General features: G+C 39.7%; 1 protein-coding gene across 1 annotated transcript in view; it reads left to right on the top strand.

Moving 5' to 3' along the window:
• The window catches only part of SLC10A6 (solute carrier family 10 member 6), a 46,462-nt gene extending 25,100 nt beyond the window's left edge, over positions 1-21,362 (top strand). The window contains exons 4-6 of the mRNA XM_049885818.1: positions 11,684-11,859; positions 18,434-18,591; positions 19,857-21,362. Coding sequence (XP_049741775.1) covers positions 11,684-11,859; positions 18,434-18,591; positions 19,857-20,068 — 546 coding nt within the window. The 3' untranslated portion in view covers positions 20,069-21,362. The remainder of the gene's footprint in view (positions 1-11,683; positions 11,860-18,433; positions 18,592-19,856) is intronic.
• Positions 21,363-21,733: the final 371 nt, after the last annotated feature.

Here is a 21,733-nt window from a genome sequence, read left to right on the forward strand (position 1 = left end):
CCTCCAATGACATGAAGTTTTTCAGGGAGGAAACTGGAAGGAGAAAATCAGGGCTTACTGCCTTCTGGTGCAACCAAATGGTCTCTTGGCTATCTGATGTTAAATTCTTTTTAGGGGGGGCTCTCTGGGCCCAGCTTCACTCTCTTTACCTTGCTTGCAGTCCACTAATCCAAAAGTATTAAGAAGGAGAGAAGAGGGATTGACAAGCAGACAAATCAACTGGGCACAGATAGCAAACGCAGGCTGTAATGTGTATTTGGATTGTACTTGGATGACTCTAACATTGTTTGTGCACACTTGATTTTCACTCTTTTTCAGTATACTCATGGAATAAAATCCCTTCTTTCCACATCCATTGTTGCCATTTCAATAGGAGAAAATTTTCAACATGGCACTGTATGGTTATGATTGTGTTTGCAAAACAGAGGAGAGTGTGTTTGTGGGACCTTTCTTACTTTTCACCTACTCTGTCTTCAATTAGTTTTCTTAAAATGGCATCTAACAACAATAACAACAACAAAATCATGATTTTGATGTTTCCATGTCCTCTCAGTTCATCAGTGTCAATGGAGAAATCAGATAAGTTTTTTTTTATATCAGTTTATTAACTATAAAGAGCAGATATAACATTCCTTTCCCTGGGCTATATCCTAGGATTTGTGGCAGAAAATATTTAAATAATATGCATAAATATTCTGGAACGCCTCAATGAAAAAACTAGGCCAATTGAATTATTATCTTAGTATAGCTTCATCCTCTGTTCTTAGTCCTCTTTTGAGTTTAGATCTGATCATTTTTTGAACAAATTCAGTTTTCCTCATACGATCTTGATGAATTTTAAACTTTGAATTCTCTTTTTTTGGTAGAAAGATAAGGTGTTTTTGCAACCAGAGGCCTTTCTTTGTATGTTCGAGCTTCTTTTCTTCCCATTAGCATGGGCCTAGTCTTTCCCTGTAAAAATGGTCACCAGAGCATACATATGGCACACTGAATTGTTTGTTTTTGATAACCTTACACCCTGGGTCATTTAAAATCTGAAGTTAATACTGTAACTAGGAGCACATTTTTCTGTCTACATGGTATGAATGGAAGCTTGCCAAGATCCTGACTTCCCCAAAAAGTCTTGGACCAATCTTCCTTCTTACCTTACTGAAAACTCAAACTACTGGAAATATATCCTTTTTTTGATAAACAATAAAGTAAGACTCAGTATTCATTTGGGAGAGGATAGAGGTCGGTACTTCTTAAATTACATGAATATTAATTTAAGTAATCTAATAAGAAGAGGGGAAATTTCACTTGGGGCAGAGAAGGGCAGAGGACCCAAGCAGTAGGAAGCCCTTGGTGGCTGAAGGGATAGTGGGAGGAGAGTGGGCATGATCAGGCAGGACAGATCTTTTTATTTTTTATTTTATTGTGCTTTAAGTGAAAGTTTACAAATCAAGTCAGTCTCTTACACAAAAACTTATATACATCTTGCTACATACTCCCAATTGCTCTCCCCTAATGAGACAGTGTGCTCCCTCCCTCCACTCTCTTTGTGTCCATTTCACCAGCTTCTAACCCCCTCCACTCTCTCTTCTCCCCTCCAGGCAGGAGATGCCAACATAGTCTCAAGTGTGCACCTGATCCAAGAAGCTCACTCCTCACCAGCATCCCTCCCCAACCCATTGTCTAGTCCAATCCCTGTCTGAGGAGTTGGCTTTGGGAATGGTTCCTGTCCTGGGCCAACAGAAGGTGTGGGGGCCTTGACCACCGACCAGGGTCCTTCTAGTCTCAGTCAGACCATTAAGTCTGGTCTTTTTAAGAGAATTTGGGGTCTGCATCCCACTGTTCTCCTGCTCCCTCAGGGGTTCTCTGTTGTGGTCCCTGTCAGGGCAGTCATCTGTTGTAGCCGGGCACCATCCAGCTCTTCTGGTCTCAGGCTGATGTAGTCCCTGGTTTATGTGGCCCTTTCTGTCTCTTGGGCTTGTTTCCTTGGTGTTCTTCATTCTCCTTTGATCTAAGTGGCTTGAGACCAATTGACTCATCTTAGATGGCCGTTTGCTAGCTTTTAAGACCCCAGACACCTCTCTCTCCAAGGTGGGATGCAGAATGTTTTCTTTTTTTTTTTTTTTTTAGATTTCAGGTTTGGTGCCGTTGAAGGCTATGGTACATGAAACAGGTTTTTATTTTATTTATTTTTTTTTATTAACTTTTATTGAGCTTCAAGTGAACGTTTACAAATCAAGTCAGACTGTCACATATAAGTTTATATACACCTTACTCCGCACTCCCACTTGTTCTCCCCCTAATGAGTCAGCCCTTCCAGTCTCTCCTTTCGTAACAATTTTGCCAGCTTCCAACTCTCTCTATTCTCCCATCCCCCCTCCAGACAGAAGATGCCAACACAGTCTCAAGTGTCCACCTGATATAATTAGCTCACTCTTCATCAGCATCTCTCTCCTACCCACTGTCCACTCCTTTCATGTCTGATGAGTTGTCTTCGGGAATGGTTCCTGTCCTGGGCCAACAGAAGGTTTGGGGACCATGACCGCCGGGATTCCTCTAGTCTCAGTCAGACCATTAAGTATGGTCTTTTTGTGAGAATTTGGGGTCTGCATCCCACTGATCTCCTGCTCCCTCAGGGGTTCTATGTTGTGCTCCCTGTCAGGGCAGTCATTGATTGTGGCCAGGCACCAACTAGTTCTTCTGGTCTCAGGATGATGTAGGTCTCTGGTTCATGTGGCCCTTTCTGTCTCTTGGGCTCTTAGTTATCGTGTGACCTTGGTGTTCTTCATTCTCCTTTGATCCAGGTGGGTTGAGACCAATTGATGCATCTTAGATGGCCGCTTGTTAGCATTTAAGACCCCAGACACTACATTTCAAAGTGGGATGCAGAATGTTTTCATAATAGAATTATTTTGCCAATTGACTTAGAAGCCCCCTTAAACCATGGTCCCCAAACCCCCGCCCTTGCTCCGCTGACCTTTGAAGCATTCAGTTTACCCCGGAAACTTCTTTGCTTTTGGTCCAGTCCAGTTGAGCTGACCTTCCATGTATTGAGCATTGTCCTTCCCTTCACCTAAAGCAGTTCTTATCTACTAGTTAATCAGTAAAAAACCCTCTCCCACCCTCCCTCCCTCGTAACCACAAAAGTATGTGTTCTTCTCAGTTTTTACTATTTCTCAAGATCTTATAATAGTGGTCTTATACAATATTTGTCCTTTTGCCTCTAATTTCACTCAGCATAATGCCTTCCAGGTTCCTCCATGTTATGAAATGTTTCACAGATTCGTCACTGTTCTTTATCAATGCGTGGTATTCCATTGTGTGAATATACCACAATTTATTTACCCATTCATCCGTTGATGGACACCTTGGTTGCTTCCAGCTTTTTGCTATTGTAAACAGAGCTGCAATAAACATGGGTGTGCATATATCTGTTTGTGTGAAGGCTCTTATTTCTCTAGAGTATATTCTGAGGAGTGGGATTTCTGGGTTGTATGGTAGTTCTATTTCTAACTGTTTAAGATAACGCCAGATAGATTCCCAAAGTGGTTGTACCATTTTACATTCCCACCAGCAGTGTATAAGAGTTCCAATCTCTCCGCAGCCTCTCCAACATTTATTATTTTGTGTTTTTTGGAGTAATGCCAGCCTTGTTGGAGTGAGATGGAATCTCATCATAGTTTTAATTTGCATTTCTCTAATGGCTAATGATCGAGAGCATTTTCTCATGTATCTGTTAGCTGCCTGAATATCTTCTTTAGTGAAGTGTGTGTTCATATCCTTTGCCCACTTCTTGATTGGGTTGTTTGTCTTTTTGTGGTTGAGCTTTGACAGAATCATATAGATTTTAGAGATCAGGCGCTGGTTGGAGATGTCACAGCTGAAAATTCTTTCCCAGTCTGTAGGTGGTCTTTTTACTCTTTTGGTGAAGTCTTTAGATGAGCATAGGTGTTTGATTTTTAGGAGCTCCCAGTTATCTGGTTTCTCTTCGTCATTTTTGGTGATGTTTTGTATTCTGTTTACGCCTTGTATTAGGGCTCCTAAGGTTGTCCCTATTTTTTCTTCCATGATCTTCATCGTTTTAGTCTTTATGTTTAGGTCTCTGATCCACTTGGAGTTAGTTTTTGTGCATGGTGTGAGGTATGGATCCTGTTTCATTTTTTTTCAAATGGATATCCAGTTATGCCAGCACCATTTGTTAAAAAGACTATCTTTTCCCCAATTAACTGACACTGGGCCTTTGTCAAATATCAGCTGCTCATATGTGGATGGATTTATATCTGGGTTCTCAATTCTGTTCCACTGGTCTATGTGTCTGTTGTTGTACCAGTACCAGGCTGTTTTGACTACTGTGGCTGTATAATAGGTTCTGAAATCAGGTGGAGTGAGGCCTCCCACTTTCTTCTTCTTTTTCAGTAATGCTTTGCTTATCCGAGGCTTTTTTCCCTTCCATATGAAGTTGGTGATTTGTTTCTCTATCACCTTAAAAAATGACATTGGAATTTGGATCGGAAGTGCATTGTATGTATAGATGGCTTTTGGTAGAATAGACATTTTTACTATGTTAAGTCTTCCTATCCATGAGCAAGGTATGTTTTTCCACTTAAGTATGTCCTTTTTAATTTCTTGTAGTAGTGCTTTGTAGTTTTCTTTGTATAGGTCTTTTACATCTTTGGTAAGATTTATTCCTAAGTATTTTATCTTCTTGGGGGCTACTGTGAATGGTATTGATTTGGTGATTTCCTCTTCGATGTTCTTTTTGTTGATGTAGAGGAATCCAAGTGATTTTTCTATGTTTATCTTATAACCTGAGACTGCCAAACTCTTCTATTAGTTTCAGTAGTTTTCTGGAGGATTCCTTAGGGTTTTCTGTGTATAAGACCATGTCATCTGCAAATAGAGATAATTTTACTTCGTCCTTGCCAGTCTGGATGCCCTTTACTTCTTTGTCTAGCCTAATTGCTCTGGCTAGGACTTCTAGCACAATGTTGAGTAAGAGCGGTGATAAAGGGCATCCTTGTCTGGTTCCCGTTCTCAAGGGAAATGCTTTCAGGCTCTCTCCATTTAGAGTGATGTTGCCTGTTGGCTTTGTATAGATGCCCTTTATTATGTTGAGGAATTTTCCTTCAAGTCCTATTTTGGTGAAAGTTTTTGTCATAAATGGGTGTTGGACTTTGTCAAATGCCTTTTCTGCATCAATTGATAAGATCATGTGGTTTTTGTCTTTTGTTTTATGTATATGGTGGATTACATTAATGGTTTTTCTAATATTAAACCAGCCTTGCATACCTGGTATAAATCCCACTTGGTCGTGGTGGATTATTTTTTTGATACGTTGTTGAATTCTATTGGCTAGAATTTTGTTGAGGATATTTGCATCTATGTTCATGAGGGATATAGGCCTGTAATTTTCTTTTTTTCTGATGTCGTTACCTGGTGTTGGTATCAGGGAGATGGTGGCTTCATAGAATGAGTTGGGTAGTATTCCGTCATCTTCTATGCTTTGAAATACCTTTAGTAGTAGTGGTGTTAACTCTTCTCTGAAAGTTTGGTAGAACTCTGCAGTATAGCCATCTGGGCCAGGTTTTTTTTTGTTGGGAGTTTTTTGATTACCATTTCAATCTCTTTTTTTGTTATGGGTCTATTTAGTTGTTCTACTTCTGATTGTGTTAGTTTAGGTAGGTAGTGTTTTTCCAGGAATTCATCCATTTCTTCCAGGTTTGCAAATTTGTTAGAGTATAATTTTTCATAATAATCTGATAGGATTCTTTTAATTTCAGTTGGGTCTGTTGTGATGCGGCCCATCTCATTTCTTATTCGGGTTATTTGTTTCCTTTCTTGTATTTCTTTAGTCAGTCTAGTCAATGGTTTATCAATTTCGTTAATTTTTTCAAAGAACCAGCTTTTGGCTTTGTTAATTCTTCCAATTGTTTTTCTGTTCTCTAATTCATTTAGTTCAGCTCTAATTTTTATTATTTGTTTTCTTCTGGTGCCTGATGGATTCTTTTGTTGCTCACTTTCTATTTGTTCAAGTTGTAGGGACAGTTCTCTGATTTTGGCTCTTTCTTCTTTTTGTATGTGTGCATTTATCGATATAAATTGGCCTCTGAGCACTGCTTTTGCTGTGTCCCAGAGGTTTTGATAGGAAGTATTTTCATTCTCGTTGCATTCTATGAATTTCCTTATTCCCTCCTTAATGTCTTTTATAACCCAGTCTTTTTTTCAGGAGGGTATCGTTCATTTTCCAAGTATTTGATTTATTTTCCCGTTATTGATTTCCACTTTTATGGCCTTGTGGTCGGAAAAGATGCTTTGTAATATTTCGATGGTTTGGATTCTGCAAAGGTTTGTTTTATGACCTAATATGTGGTCTATTCTAGAGAATGTTCCATGTGCACTAGAAAAAAAAGTATACTTTGCAGCAGTTGGGTGGAGAGTTCTGTATAAGTCAATGAGGTCAAGTTGGTTGATTGTTGTAAGTAGGTCTTCCATGTCTCTATTGAGCTTCTTACTGGATGTCCTGTCCTTCTCCGAAAGTGGTGTGTTGAAGTCTCCTACTATAATTGTGGAGGTGTCTATCTCACTTTTCAGTTCTGTTAAAATTTGATTTATGTATCTTGCAGCCCTGTCATTGGGTGCATAAATATTTAATATGGTTATATCTTCCTGGTCAATTGTCCCTTTTATCATTATGTAGTGTCCTTCTTTATCCTTTGTGGTGGATTTAAGTCTAAAGTCTATTTTGTCAAAAATTAATATTGCTACTTCTCTTCTTTTTTGCCTATTGTTTGCTTGATATATTTTTTTCCATCCTTTGAGTTTTAGTTTGTTTGTGTCTCTAAGTCTAAGGTGTGTCTCTTGTAGGCAGCATATAGACAGATCGTGTTTCTTTACCCAGTCTGAGACTTTCTGTCTCTTTATTGGTGCATTTAGTCCATTTACATTCAGCGTAATTATAGATAAGTGTTTAGTGTTGTCATTTTGATGCCTTTTTATGTGTGTTGTTGACAATTTCAATTTTCTACTTACTTTTTTGTGCTGAGCCGTTTTTCTTTGTAAATTGTGAGATCCTCGTTTTCATAGTATTGGACTTTATGTTTGCTGAGTCATTACGTTTTTCTTTGTTTTTATTTTGAGTTATGGAGTTGTTATACCTCTTTGTGGTTACCTTAATATTTACCCCTATTTTTCTAAGTAAAAACCTAACTTGTATTGTCCTATATCGCCTTGTATCACTCTCCATATGGCAGTTCTATGACACCTGTATTTAGTCCCTCTTTTTGATTATTGTGATCTTTTACATATTGACTTCAATGATTCCCTGTTTTGAGCATTTGTTTTTTTTAAATTAATCTTAATTTGTTTTTGTGATTTCTGTATTTGAGTTGATATCAGGATGTTCTGTTCTGTGACCTTGTGTTGTGCTGGTATCTGATATTATTGGTTTTCTGACCAAACAATATCCTTTAGTATTTCTTGTAGCTTTGGTTTGTTTTTTGCAAATTCTCTAAGCTTGTGTTTATCTGTAAATATCTTAATTTCGCCTTCATATTTCAGAGAGAGTTTTGCTGGATGTATGATCCTTGGCTGGCAGTTTTTCTCCTTCAGTGCTCTGTATATGTCATCCCATTGCCTTCTTGCCTGCATTGTTTCTGCTGAGTAGTCTGAACTTATTCTTATTGATTCTCCCTTGAAGGAGACCTTTCTTTTATCCCTGGCTGCTTTTAAAATTTTCTGTTTATCTTTGGTTTTGGCAAGTTTGATGATAATATGTCTTGGTGTTTTTCTTTTTGGATCAATCTTAAATAGGGTTCGATGAGCATCTTGGATAGATATCCTTTAGTCTTTCATGATGTCAGGGAATTTTTCTGTCAGCAGATCTTCAACTATTCTCTCTGTGTTTTCTGTCCTCCCTCCCTGTTCTGGGACTCAAATCACACGCAAGTTATCCTTCTTGATAGAGTCCCACATGATTCTTAGGTTTTCTTCATTTTTTAAAAATTCTTTTATCTGATTTTTTTCCAGCTATGTTGGTGTTAATTCCCTGGTCCTACAGATTTCCCACTCTGCATTCTAATTGCTCAAGTCTGCTCCTCTGACTTCCTATTGCGTTGTCTAATTCTGTAACTTTATTGTTAATCTTTTGGATTTCTGCATGCTGTCTCTCTATGGATTCTTGCAACTTATTAATTTTTCCACTATGTTCTTGAATAATCTTTTTGAGTTCTTCAACAGTTTTATCAGTGTGTTCCTTGGCTTTTTCTGTAGTTTGCCTTATTTCATTTCTGAGGTCATCCCTGATGTGTTGAAGCATTCTGTAAATTAGTTTTTTATATTCTGTATCTGATAATTCCAGGATTGTATCTTCATTTGGGAAAGATTTTGATTCTTCTGTTTGGGGGGTTGTAGAAGCTGTCATGGTCTGCTTCTTTATGTGGTTTGATATCGACTGCTGTCTCCGAGCCATCACTAAGATATTGTAGTGGTTTATTCTATATTTGCTCACTGAGTCTTATCTTGTTTTATTTTCTTTCAATATACGTGGATGGGCTACTAGATTGTGCTGTCTTGATTGTTGAAGCCCTTGACTTACTTATGACCTATTACCAGCTGGTTTGGGCTGTTGCCAGATATATATGCCTGAGTCTATTCACTATTCTTGAGTAGAATCTGATTTTGTGTCATCAAGTGTGTGCTGCACCCTAACACCTATCCACCTTGAGAAGTAGTGGTGATAGTTGTGTGCACCAGATTCTATTAGCAGCTGGGGTTCACCCTCCAGGGGCGGCAGGATGCTGACAGGCTTCCCCCAAATGTCAGTGAGTTAGGTGTGTCTCTATTCCTAAAGCACCTTGGTGGGAGGGCTCTGCAGCTGTACCTTAGGCCCCCAGTGCAAGTACCTCCACAGATTGGCAGGTGTCACCCTCCTTAGACCCCTAAGGCAAGAGGCTAGGTGGTCTGGGAGGAGCTTCAGCCCTCAGTTCCCTGTTGTGGGTCAGTTAGGGCTCTGTTGAATAAGCAGAGATATCAGACCTGGCGAACTTGTTTTTCCAGTAAATCTGCTAAAAAAAAAATGCAGTCTGATCCCTATCAGAAATGCCTTTGCATTATAATAGCCACCTTGTTCCCTGTAGGGATGGATGAAAGCCCGAGATATGGATCATATATGCTTGGCTGGAGCTGGTTCTGTGTTTTTAGTCCAATTAGGGAAGGATTTTTGGTGCCTGGGTTTTTTGTGGTTGCTTCTCTCAGGCCGGAAGAATGGGTTAGCAAAAGACCAAAAAAAAAAAAAAAAGAAAAGGGAAAAGGAAAGCCACGGAGCCGGAGCCGTTCTCCCTCTGGGTCAGGAAATTCCAATGTTAATGAAGCCGCCTGGGAAGGGGAGGGGAGGGTTCAGAAAAACAGGAGAGAGTAGCACCCCAGAATATAGCCAAAGTTGCTTATCTTGCTTGGGATGACTATTTTATCTGAGATTCCTGAGGGGCCTATCGCCCATATGGGCTGGCTGTGTAGAGATTGCCCCCGAGGTTCTGGCCCGCAGAAGCCGCAGTCAGTTCCTCTGCTGCCAGTCCAAAGCCCCGCGTCAAGATTCCCCGGCTGGGATGCTGCACTCCCGGCTCCAATATCAGTCGCTGCCTCCTGGGGATTTCTCCTCCCGCCATCTGCGTGGACTGGCTGGGCCCCGTCCCGGGGTCAGTTCAGGGGAGTAGGGCTGTGCCCCGTGTTTGCACCGTGACAGGATGCCGTGCTCAGCTTCTCTGTGCCCAGTCAAAAGCCCAGCATCAAGGTTCCCTGGCTGGGATGCTGCGCTCCCGGCTCCAAAACCAGTCGCTGCCTCCCGGCGACTTCTCCTCCCGGCCGCGTCGCCGCGCCACCCTGCACTGACCAGCTGGGCCCCCTCCTGAGGTCAGTTCGGGGGGTAGGGCTGCGCTCCGTGTTTGCACCGTCACAAGATGTTGTGTTTGGCTCCCCTGTGCCCAGTCCTAAGCCCGGCGCCAAGGTTACCTGACTGGGACGCTGGCTCCAGCCTCCGAAAACAGTTGCTGCTTCCCCGTAGTTGTTTGTTTTCTGTCTCTGTCACTCAGGTCAACTCTTTAAATCTGTGTTGTTGTTCAGGGCTCATAGATTGTCATGTATGTGATCGATTCACTTGTTTTTCCGAGTCTTTGTTGCAAGAGGGATCCGAGGTAGCGTCTACCTAGTCAGCCATCTTGGCCCCCTTGCAGAATATTTTAATAGTTTTTTTTAATGTCAATTCACTTAGATGTCCCCTGAAACCATGGTCCCCAAACCCCTGCCCCTGCTACGCTGGCCTTTGAAGCATTCAGTTTATTCTGGAAACTTCTTTGCTTTTAGTTTAGTCCAGTTGTGCTGACCTCGCCTGTATTGTGTGTTATCTTTCCCGTCAACTAATTAGTGAGTACTCCTCTCCCACTCTCCCTCCCTCCCCCCTCTCGTAACCATCAAAGAATATTTTCCTCTCTGTTTAAACTATTTCTTGAGTTCTTATAATAATGGGCTTATACAATATTTGTCCTTTTGCAGCTGATTAATTTCACTCAGCATAATGCCTTCCAGATTCCTCTATGTTATGAAATGTTTCACAGATTCCTCACTGTTCTTTATCGATGTGCAGTATTCCATTGTGTGAGGCAGAACAGATTTTGGACAGTAGGTTATCAGGAGGGATCTCAGATGTATGTAGCAGTGTGGGGGTACTTATTGTCAGATTTCTTTTGTTTCACAATTCTGTCCTATTTATGAAAAACTCAGCTACCCAATCCTTCGGGCCACATTCCCTACCTGTAGGGAAAAAAGTCCTAATTATAAAGAACTTAGATTTGTTTACCACTCCATCAATTTTTAGTGTTTTAGTTTCCTGGTGCTGGTGTAATAGAAATGCCTCAAGTGGATGGCTTTAAAGAACAGAAATTAATTTTCTCAGTTCAGGAGGCTAGAAGTCTGAATTCAGGGTGTGGGTCCAGGAGGAGGTCCTTCTTTTTCTGTTTCAACTTCTAAACCAAAAAGCCAAACCCACTACCATAGAGTTGATTCCAACTCATAGCAACCCTATACGACAGTGTCCTGTAGGGTTTCCAAAGCTGTAAATCTTTATGGAAGCAGACTGCCACATCTTTCTCCTGCAAAGCAGCTGGTGGATTTAAACCGGGGACATTTCAGTTATCAGTGGAGCCCTTTAACCACTATGCCACCGGGGCTCTTCCATTTCAATTTCTAGTAGCCTGGCTTCCTAGGCTTGTAAATTCAACTGCCTCCCTTGTTGTCAGTCTTTCCTCCTGTGTCTTTGTGTCTATGTTGGTCTTTATATAACTCTAAAGTTGTTAGGTTTAGGGACCACCCTACACTGATGAGTTGATTGCATTAAATTAGATTGCATTATGAAAACTGATTACATTAGATTAGACTATATCCACAGGTATAGGGTTTAGGTTTCCAGTACATATTTTGGGGGGACACAATTCACTCCATAACATCTACCTTAGCCAAGTCACTCAATCTGGAACTCAGGTTCCTCCTCTGTACAGTGAGATTGGCTTAGATGGTCTCCAAGCCCTCTCTTTGTCCTAAAATTTATAGCTGTCAAGCCTTTTAGTGCAGTGATGGGCTTTATTTGCATCATAGAGGGAAAAGGTCATGATGTTTACATGTACTTTTTTTTGGTTTGCTTTAGATTGGGGCCATTGTTGGTGGGGCCCTCCTTGTGGTGGTTGCAGTTGCTGGTGTGGTGCTGTCTAAAGGAGCCTGGAATTCAGACTTCGCCCTTCTGGTCGTCAGTTTCATCTTTCCTTTGATTGGCCATCTCGCGGGCTTTCTGCTGGCACTTCTTACCCAGCAGTCTTGGCAGAGGTACATTTAAATTATTCATATGCTTTTTCGAGGAAGATAAATTAAACATAGTGCCACTGGCAAGCTTTGCTGCCTGGCTGTGTCAGAGGACAAAAAGAGTTTTGCTGTAAATTGTGGATGGAACAGGACAACTCAGCATAAAGAGGGTAAACAGATCATAATTTATGTAAACTAAAGAAATTGCCAAATTGATGGGAATTGAAATCTGTGAAATGAGGCTCAAGGTGTTTACACCACTTCTTAAAATCTGGACTCATTTTTCTTCTTATTCTAGTAATTAAACAGAAGACGTGAAATGGTTTCATTAAATATAGAGATCGTTCTATAGCATGGATATTCTGTGGCATGGCATAAGAGATTAAGCCTTTATCCAGTGTTTGTGCTAAATATTTAAAAATGTGCTAATCATAAGAAACAAGAGAAAGAAGGCAAACTTGAGAAACAGGGTAGGAATTTGTCTTAAATATTATCATTACAAGTTGAGGTATATAATTTAAAAATAATGTAAAATATTAAAAATGATAATACCCCATGCTGGTATACCTATAACGAGATTAGTGAGTCTTACAACCATGGTGGGAACATAAATTGGTATAAACTCTCTGCAAGGCCAATGTATTGTTGTAGCAATAGCCTTATAAATATTTATAGCTGTTACTGCAGTGACTTCACTTTTAGAAATCTGTCCTAAAGTTAGCACTATCAGATACACATGAATACTGATGTGCTAAGATGTTAATTACAGTGTTATTTATAAATATAAAAAAATGGAAACAATTTAAATACCTAACAACACGGAGATATTTAATTCATGATGTGTTTATATGATGAAATATGATGCATCAGTTTTAATGATTCTGGAAAGTATCCAAGAGAAAGAGATAAATTTAAATTAAAAAAGAACAATATAGCAAAACTGGATTGCCATTTGCTGAAAAATGAAACAGGATCCATACCTCACACCACACAGAAAAATAAACTCAAAATTGATCAAAGACCTAAAATTTAAACCTAAAACTATAAAGTTTCTGGAAGATAACATAAGGCCAAAGCTAGGGGTCTTAATTTATGTGATAAATACACTATAAAATATAACTAAAGATACACAAGCAACAGAAGATAAACTAGATAACTGGAACCACCTAAAAATTAAGTATTTATGCTGATCAAAAGACTTCACCAAAAGCGTAAAAAGAGAACCTATGCACTGGGAAAAAAATTTTGGAACAACACATCTGACAAGGGTCTAATCTCTCAAATAGATAGAAAACTTCAACAACTCTACAAAAAAGACAATCCAATCAAAAACTGGCCAAAGGATATGAACAGACACTTCACCAAAGAAGACATTCTGGTGGCTAACAAACACATGAAGAGATGCTTGCAATCATTAGCCATTATGGAGATGCAAATCAAAGCTACAATAATATCTCATCCCTGTAAAAATGGCACTCATCAAAAAAACAGAAAACAACTAATGCTGGCAAGATTGTGGGGAGACTGGAACTCATACACTGTTGGTGGGACTGTAAAATGGTACAACCACTATGGAAAATGGTATGGCACTTCCTCAAAAAGCTAGAAATACCATATGATTCAGCAATCCCATTCCTAGGACTATATCCTAGAGAAATAGGAGCTGTAACACGAATAGACATATGCACACCCATGTTCATTGCAGCATTATTCACAATAACAAAAAGATGGAAACAACGTAAGTGTCTATCAATGGTTGAATGGATAAACAAATGTAGTACACACATACAGTGGACTACTATGCAATGGTAAAGAACCATGATGAATCTGCAAAGCATCTCATAACACACATGAATCTGGAGGACATTATGCTGAGTGAAATAAGTCAATCACGAAAGGGCAAATATTCTATGATGTTGTTGTTTAGGTGCTGTTGAGTTGGTTCCAATTCATAGTGACCTTATGTACAACAGAACAAAACACTGTCTGGTCCCGTGCCATCCCCACAATCATTGCTATGCTTGAGCTCATTGTTGCAGCCACTGTGTCAATCCATCTTATGGAGGGTCTTCTTTTTTGCTGACCCTCTACTTTACCAATTATGATGTCCTTCTCTAGGGACTAGTCCCTCCTGATAACATGTGCAAAGTATGTGAGACAAAATCTTGCCATCCTTGCTTCTAAGGTGTGGTATTGTAGGATACCAATTCTATAAAAAGCCAAGAATAGACACACAGAAAACAGTTGTCTTTGATGGTTATGCGGGATGGGAAAGGGAGGGAGAATCACTTAGTAGACGCATGTTAATTTTGGTGACGGAAAAGGCACTATACAATATGTGGAAAGTCAGAAAAATGTGACCAGGTAAATGAAAACACTGAGAAGTATGTGAGAATAAAGACAACTACGGTGAATACTATAACATATGTAACTCTGCAGCAACAGTAATAACAACCAAAAATCTGTGAGTGGTTACATAGGTAGATATGTATGCTATATAGGTGTGGGAGGGGGTATGGGAGCGCATGTGCGTGCATATACAGGTGCTGGGCGTTTGTATATACATATTTGTATGTGCTGCATATATATTCATACATATAATAGAGAACATAGGGGGCACAGTTATGGAAACTTCTTAGACATACCCAAACACCTCATGGGACTGAGTTACTGGGCTTGAAGGCCAAGGATTCTAGTCTTGGGGAACATCTAGGGCAATTGTCATAACAAAGTTCATAATGTTCTACATCCTAGTTTGGTGAGTAGCGCCTGGTGTCTTAAAAGTTTGCAAGTGGCTATCTAAGATACAACTATGGGTTTCTTTCCATCTGGAGTAAAGGAGAATGGAAGAAACTGTCATGGATTGAATTATGTCCCCCAGAAATATCTGTCAGTTTAGCTGGGCCATGAGTCCCAGTATTGTGTGACTATCCACCATTTTATGTGATTTTCCTACGTGGTGTAAATCATATCACTATGATGAAATGAGATGGATTAGTGGTAGTTATACTGATGAGATATACAAGATTAGATAGTGTCTTAAGTCAATCTCTTTAAGATACAAAAGACAGAAACAATCAGAGAGACAGGGGACCTCATACTACCAGGAAAAGAAGTGCTAGGAGTAGAGCAGGTCCTTTGGACCTAAGGTTCCTGCACCGAGATGCTCCCAGACCAAGGGAAGACTGATGCATCACAAGGACCTTCCTCTAGAGCTGACAGAGACAGAAAGCCTTCTCCTGGAGCCGGTGCCCTGAATTCGGACTTTTAGCCTACTGAACTGTAGGAAATTAAATTCTCTTTGTTAAAGCCATCCACTGTGGTATTTCGGTTATAGCCGCACTAGATGACTAAGACAGACACCAAAGACTCAAGGAAGAAATTAGTCCATAGTACTAATGGGCCACATGAACCACATCCTCCTCTAGCCTGAGACTAGAACTAAGTGGTTCTCGGCCACCACTATGGAGTGCTCTGACCAATAGAAGGTCCTGGTTAGAATGGGAGAAAAAAGTGGAACAAAACTCAAATTCACAAAAAAGATCAGACTTACAGGACTGACAGAGTACAGAGGAATCCCTGAGACTACCGCCCTTAAAAAAAAACCCAGTGTCCTTAGACACCCTTTTAACCTGGAACCGAAGCCACTCCTAGAGGTCACCTTTTAGCCAAATAATAGATTGGCTTCTAAAATACCAGAAAGATGTTTACTTGGGTTTTATTGGCTATGCAAAGGAATTCAACTGTGTGGATCATAACAAATTATGGATAACATTATGAAGAATAGGACTTTCAGAACACTTAATTGTGGTCATGAGGAACCTGCACATGGATCAAGAGGCGGTTGTTCGAGGAGAACAAGGGGGTACTCAGTGGCTTAAAGTCTGGAAAGTCAGTCATCAGGGTTGTATCCTTTCACCATACTTATTCAGTCTGTATGCTGAGCAAATAATTTGAGATGCTGAGCAAATAATTTGAGATGCTGAGCAAATAATTTGAGAAGCTGGACTATATGAAGAAGAACGGGACATCAGGATTGAAGGAAGAGTCATTAACAACCTGCGTTATTCAGATGACAACCTTCCTTGCTGAAATTGAAGAGGACTTGAAGCACTTACTGATGAAGATCAAAGACCACAGCATTCAGTATGGATTATACTTAGACACAAACAAAACGAAAATCCTCACAACTGGACCAATAAGCAACATCATGATAAAGGAAAAAAAGTTTGAAGTTGTCAAGGGTTTTATTTTACTTGGATCCACAATCAACACCCATGAAACCGGGAGTCAAGAAATCAAAAGACACACTGCATTTGGGTAAATCTGCTGTAAAAGACCTCTTTAAATTGTTGAAAAGCAAAGATGTCACCTTGAAGACTAAGATGTGCCTGACCCAAGCCATGGTACTTTCAATTGCTTCATATGCATGTGAAAGCTGGACAAGAATAAGAAGAATTGACGCCTTTGAATTATGGTATTGGTGAAAAATATTAACTATACCATGGACTATTGACTCGACGGCACTAGGTTACTAGGTTACCAAAAGAATGAACAAATCCATCTTGGAAGAAGTACAACCAGAATGCTCCTTAGAAGCAAGGATGGTGAGACTTCGTCTCACATACTTTGGACTTGTTATCAGGAGGGTTCAGTCCCTGGAGAAGGACATGATGCTTGGTAGAGCAGAGGGTCAGTGAAGAAGAGGAAGACCCCCAATGAGATGGACTGACACAGTAGCAACAACAATGGGCTCAAGCATAGCAATGACTGTGAGGATAGCACAGGACCGGGCAGTGTTTCATTCTGTTGTACGTAGGGTCACTATGAGTCGGAACCAACTCAACAGCACCTAACAACATAAAATAAACAAGAACACCTGTGGGGAACGTGTTCCTTAAAACAATCAACTATATGAGACCAAATAGGCAACATTTGCCCAAAAGCAAAGATGAAAAGGCAAAGGGGGCAGGGAAATCGGAGGGATGGAAATGGAGAAGGCAGGGTGGAAATGGCAAGAGTGCCGACATATTGTGGGGACAGCAACTAATGTCACAGAGCAATTTGTGTGTGAATTGTGGAACGGGAAACTGATTTGCTGTATAAGGTTTCACCAAAAACTCAATAAAATGTTAAGAAAAGAATAATATAAAAAGTATACATTTTGATTCCAGTTCTGTAAAAGAAAGCAAAAAAATTCTGTGCATAGAAAAATACTGGAAGGAATACACTATATGGTAATGTTTAATTTTGGGTAGTAGAATTAAGGATAATTGTAGTTTCTTAAAGATTTTTTCTGTTACATTTTCTAAGTTTTTCACAATGAACGGGCACTACTTTTAAAATCAGAAAAGAATTATTAAAGAAAAGTAAACTATGCAATTGAATTCTGAAAGTGGAGGTTGGGAAAATTTTAACAGGCTTTACGCTACTTCCAGTCCACCTGGGGAACATTCAGGATTATAGTAAGCACTAGCCAAAGTCCCACCTAGTTTATCACATCTACTTCTTATTACAGCCCTGACAGGTAGGTACTATCACTACTCTTATTCTTCAGGTGAGCAAACTCTTCAGAGAAGTAACTTGATCAAATTCACAGAGAGTGTGGAGTTAGGATTTGAGCTTAGGTTTGTTTCTTAAGTCAATAATTAGAAACAGCCTGCTGACTGGTTGAAATATAATTTGGACCTTGTTTTTGTTGTTGGAATTGGACCTAGAGAGAAAGTATTCCTGTGGTAAAACGCAGTCAGCAGTCTTGTCTTTTTCATACCTGACATCTTGGGAAAGATCAGGATTGAGATATTTGCATTTGCTTTGTGAATGGTTGGTGTAGTGAGGATGAGCTTTGTAGTTTGACCATATCAAGTTATTGGTCAGGGCTCTGGAAAAAAAAGCGTGGTCAGAACAAAGCACAGCAAGCAACAGAGTAAGAGTAGAAATAAGATAAGAGCCACAGAATGTGCCCTGTACCAGTACTGATATTTTCAGCCCACATTACACACCCTTGTTAGTTACCTCCCTGTTCCAAACCAGCTTGCACGTAGATGTCGGCTTATCTTCCGAAGCATCTCTTTCATCGCTTCACTTCCATGTGTAAAAACCTGCCAAGGCTCTCATTATAAACTGGAGACAAATAAAACTGCTTAACCAAGCCCCAAGGTCCGGCTCTTTTCTTCCCCTTTCTCCCCCCTTTTTCTTTTTCAAATGAAATTTATTTCATTTTCTAAACCTAAAAAAAGAAAAACAATAAAATATACAAGTAGAATGTAGAAAAACGATTACCAAACTCTTTAAGCAAAGACAACCATGGTAGACATTTGGATTTCATTTAGTTTAGTGTTTTTTTGTTGTTGTTGCTTGTTTTCAAGCATTGTGTTGTTACTGAAGCCTTTCTTGCGTGTGTATCTTTTCTTTACAGCCGGATTCGTAGGGCAGGATTCTTAGGGGCTCCTTCTCTAAGAATAGGTACAGCAAATAATTAGTGAATGAATCAATATTTAATGACCTAAACTGTTAAGTTTTGCTATACACTGATTGAGAGAAAACGTAGAATAGTCCTTATTGCTACCGTGTAACTCTTGAGAATTTTCATTGGTAGGTGCAGGACTATTTCTTTGGAAACTGGAGCTCAGAATATTCAGATGTGTCTCACCATGCTCCAGTTGTCTTTCACTGCTGAGCAACTGATCCAGATGTTTAACTTCCCATTGGCCTATGGGCTCTTCCAACTGGTGGATGGATTTCTCATTATCGCAGGTGGGTGGAGCACCCATTCAGAAGACTTGACTGAAAATTTGCCAACTCAATTTACTGACTCCTTTTTGAATCCAAACTTGTGAGTGCTGCCAATGTAATACATTTTTAACCTGACATTTACAGGGAAAATAAAGAACAGAAACAGAATCCTTTTCCAAAGTAGGCGTTTCAAAGATAGCTATAAAAGCCATGTGAATGAGCTTATAAAACACACATCCTTCACAGAAACCAATGCACCATCAAAACTTAGATTCCAGAGCTTGACAAAGTCTCCATGAGCAATCATTGATCTCAAAAATGGCGTTTATTAAACATATGTGTTTGCTATTTGGAATGTTTCATCATGAGCTTCCAATTTTCCCAAATGCCAAGTTACTTCACAATGTTTCTATAAGTAAGACTCATGATGAACAGTTGAGAAATATTTTTCAAATATGAAATACAATATCTCTATGCTTATCCATAAAGTAAAACACACATTTTGAAGTTCAGTTTTTATGAAGGTTCACAGAAGGTTATTTACTTATTTATCTTGGGCCATTGCATATGGTTACTATCATCAGGGAAAAGGCTCTGAGCAATGCTCTATGGTACTGATACAACAATCGATATAAGGAATGCTACAGAATAGTTGGGAAGCCCTGGTAGCACAGTGGTTAAGAGCTATGGCTGCTAACCAAAAGGTTGGAAGTTCGAATCCACCAGGTGCTCCTTGGAAACTCTATGGGGGCAGTTCTACTCTGTCCTATAGGGTCGCTATGAGTCGGAATCGACTTGGCGGCCGTAGGTTTTTGGTTTATAGAATAGTTGACTCAGAGTCTAATTTTCCCACAAGATAAGAGAAACTCTATAAGGAAAACTCTTGGTCTTAGATCCAAGTTTTAATTCTTTCTCACGGTGAGCCTGTGAAGGAAAGGACATGCCTATCTTATTTCTAGCTACATCGCAGCACACTGGACTGTGATACAGCAGGCATTCCACAAGGGTTTGCTGACTGGCTGAGTGACTGATTCAATGAATGAATAAATGAATGAGCTGTCAGTGACCTGATGAATGAGTCTCAATCACGAATGGTCCATTCCAGAGAGAAAAAGCCATTCTGAAACACCAAATCATTTTGTTACTTAATTTTCTGTTTATTCCCTTTATTTTCTCTTCTGTGTTTATACATGTATGACTCAAACTCCCAAACGATGGACAACTACATACTAAAATTATAGTCTTTGCTAAAATGATGCCTAATAATTGTATGTTTTAACATCTAGCATATCAGATATACAAGAGGAGACTGAAGAACAAACATAGAAATAAGAGCCCTGGTTGTGCAGAAGCCTGCCATAAGAAAACCACTTCTCCAAAAGAGACCAATACTTTCTTGGAGGTGAATGAAGAAACCAGTGCAACTCCTGGGCCGTCAGGGGCAGTGGATCTCCACAGGGCTCTTAAGCCAACCGGCCACATCTCTTCACATGACTAGTAGGGACTTGCTGGTCCCCTGGCTTCTTCAGAGGCCAGGAAAACGGTGCAGAGCTGATGCATGAATCCTAGTAGCAGGGCCTGTGTGAATATTTGAGTGTCAGATGTTGGGATATTTATATTTTTGTGTGGATGTGAATTGTGATAGGATCCCTTTTTGAAAACGTATTCTACCCCTTTCCAGAGAGTTCTTTTGGGGGCGTTTACACAACACATTCACGAGGTGCTGTCTGTGTTCTCGTCTTCCCATGCAGTAAATCATGCCTGGCAATACCAAAAACCCAAACCAAACCCACTGCCGTCGAGTCGATTCCGACTCATAGCAATAGGTAATACCCATGGTTATGTGACGCCATCCTATAATGTCTATTTTAATCTGACAAGGGTTTCTGTGCAGGGGAGATGTCAGCTCATACTGCAAGACAAGGACGGAGTCTGGTTCCACATGATTGTTTGACTTTGCAGGTCCTTTGGAGCACTGGGACACATGGCTCAGATCTTACATAAAGCCCTTTGCCCAAATAATTGTTCTTCTTTAAGGGCTTGACTATTTTTTTTTTTTTAATTTTTAATAATTTATTTCTTGTTGAGAATACATACAGCAGAACACACCAATTCAACAGTTTTTACATGTATAATTCAGTGACATTTATTACATTCAAGTTGTGCAACCACTCTCACCCTTCTTTTCTGAGTTGTCCCTCCACTATTAACATAATCTTACTGCCCCCTAAATTTCCTATCTAATCTTCTGAGTTGCTGTTGTCATTTTGATCCCATATGGATAGATCTTAAAAGAGCACAATGCTTAAGGCAGACATTCTTTACTTGTTAAGCTAAATTCTTGGTTGTTTTTAAGAAGACTTCAGGGGATAGTCTAAAGAACTATCAACCCGTTCAATTTTTGGTTTAAAGTTTAACGATTATCTCAGGGCAATAGTTTCGGGGGATCAGCCAGCCTCCATGGTTCCAGGAAATCTAGATTCATGAAAAATTTGAAATTCTGTTCTGCATTTCCCCGCTTTTGATCAGGATTCTTCTACAGAATCTTTGACTACCATTTTTGATTACAACTGTGATACAAGTTGGGAGGGAATTTAAAGAACATGTGTTATTAGTTTGCTATGAGTTGGAATTGACCAGATGGCAACAGATGAGCTCTTAATCACTGCACATACGTGTATCATTTTATAGAAACTGGGATCACTCCATATGTACTGTTTTGTAAGTCACTTCAAAACATGTTATGGAACATCTTTCCATATTAGTATGCTTTGACCTACCTCATTCTTTAGTACAGTGGCTACTTAGAAGTATTCTATAGCATGGAAGTACTGTAATTTATTTAACCAGTCTTTGTCATGGACACATAGATAGCTTTCAGTTTATTGGTATTATAATGCTGCTACAAACATCCTTCCACTTGTGCAGACTTTTTTGTAGAATCACCTCTTAAGAGTCGATTTGCTGGGCCAACTGCACACTGAAATGTTGGACAGATTGCTCTCTAGCAACGTCGAACAGCAGTGCATAAGAGGGCCTAGCTTTCCACAGTCTCACCAGTCTAAAGAACTATCAACCCGTTCAGTGTTTGAAACTGACTTGTGAAAACATCTCATTAAAAATTACATTTAAAAATTAGTAGTGAGACTGAGCACTTTTCATC

This window comes from Elephas maximus, chromosome 5 (genome assembly GCF_024166365.1).
Source record: "Elephas maximus indicus isolate mEleMax1 chromosome 5, mEleMax1 primary haplotype, whole genome shotgun sequence".
Taxonomy (NCBI): Eukaryota; Metazoa; Chordata; class Mammalia; order Proboscidea; family Elephantidae; genus Elephas; species Elephas maximus.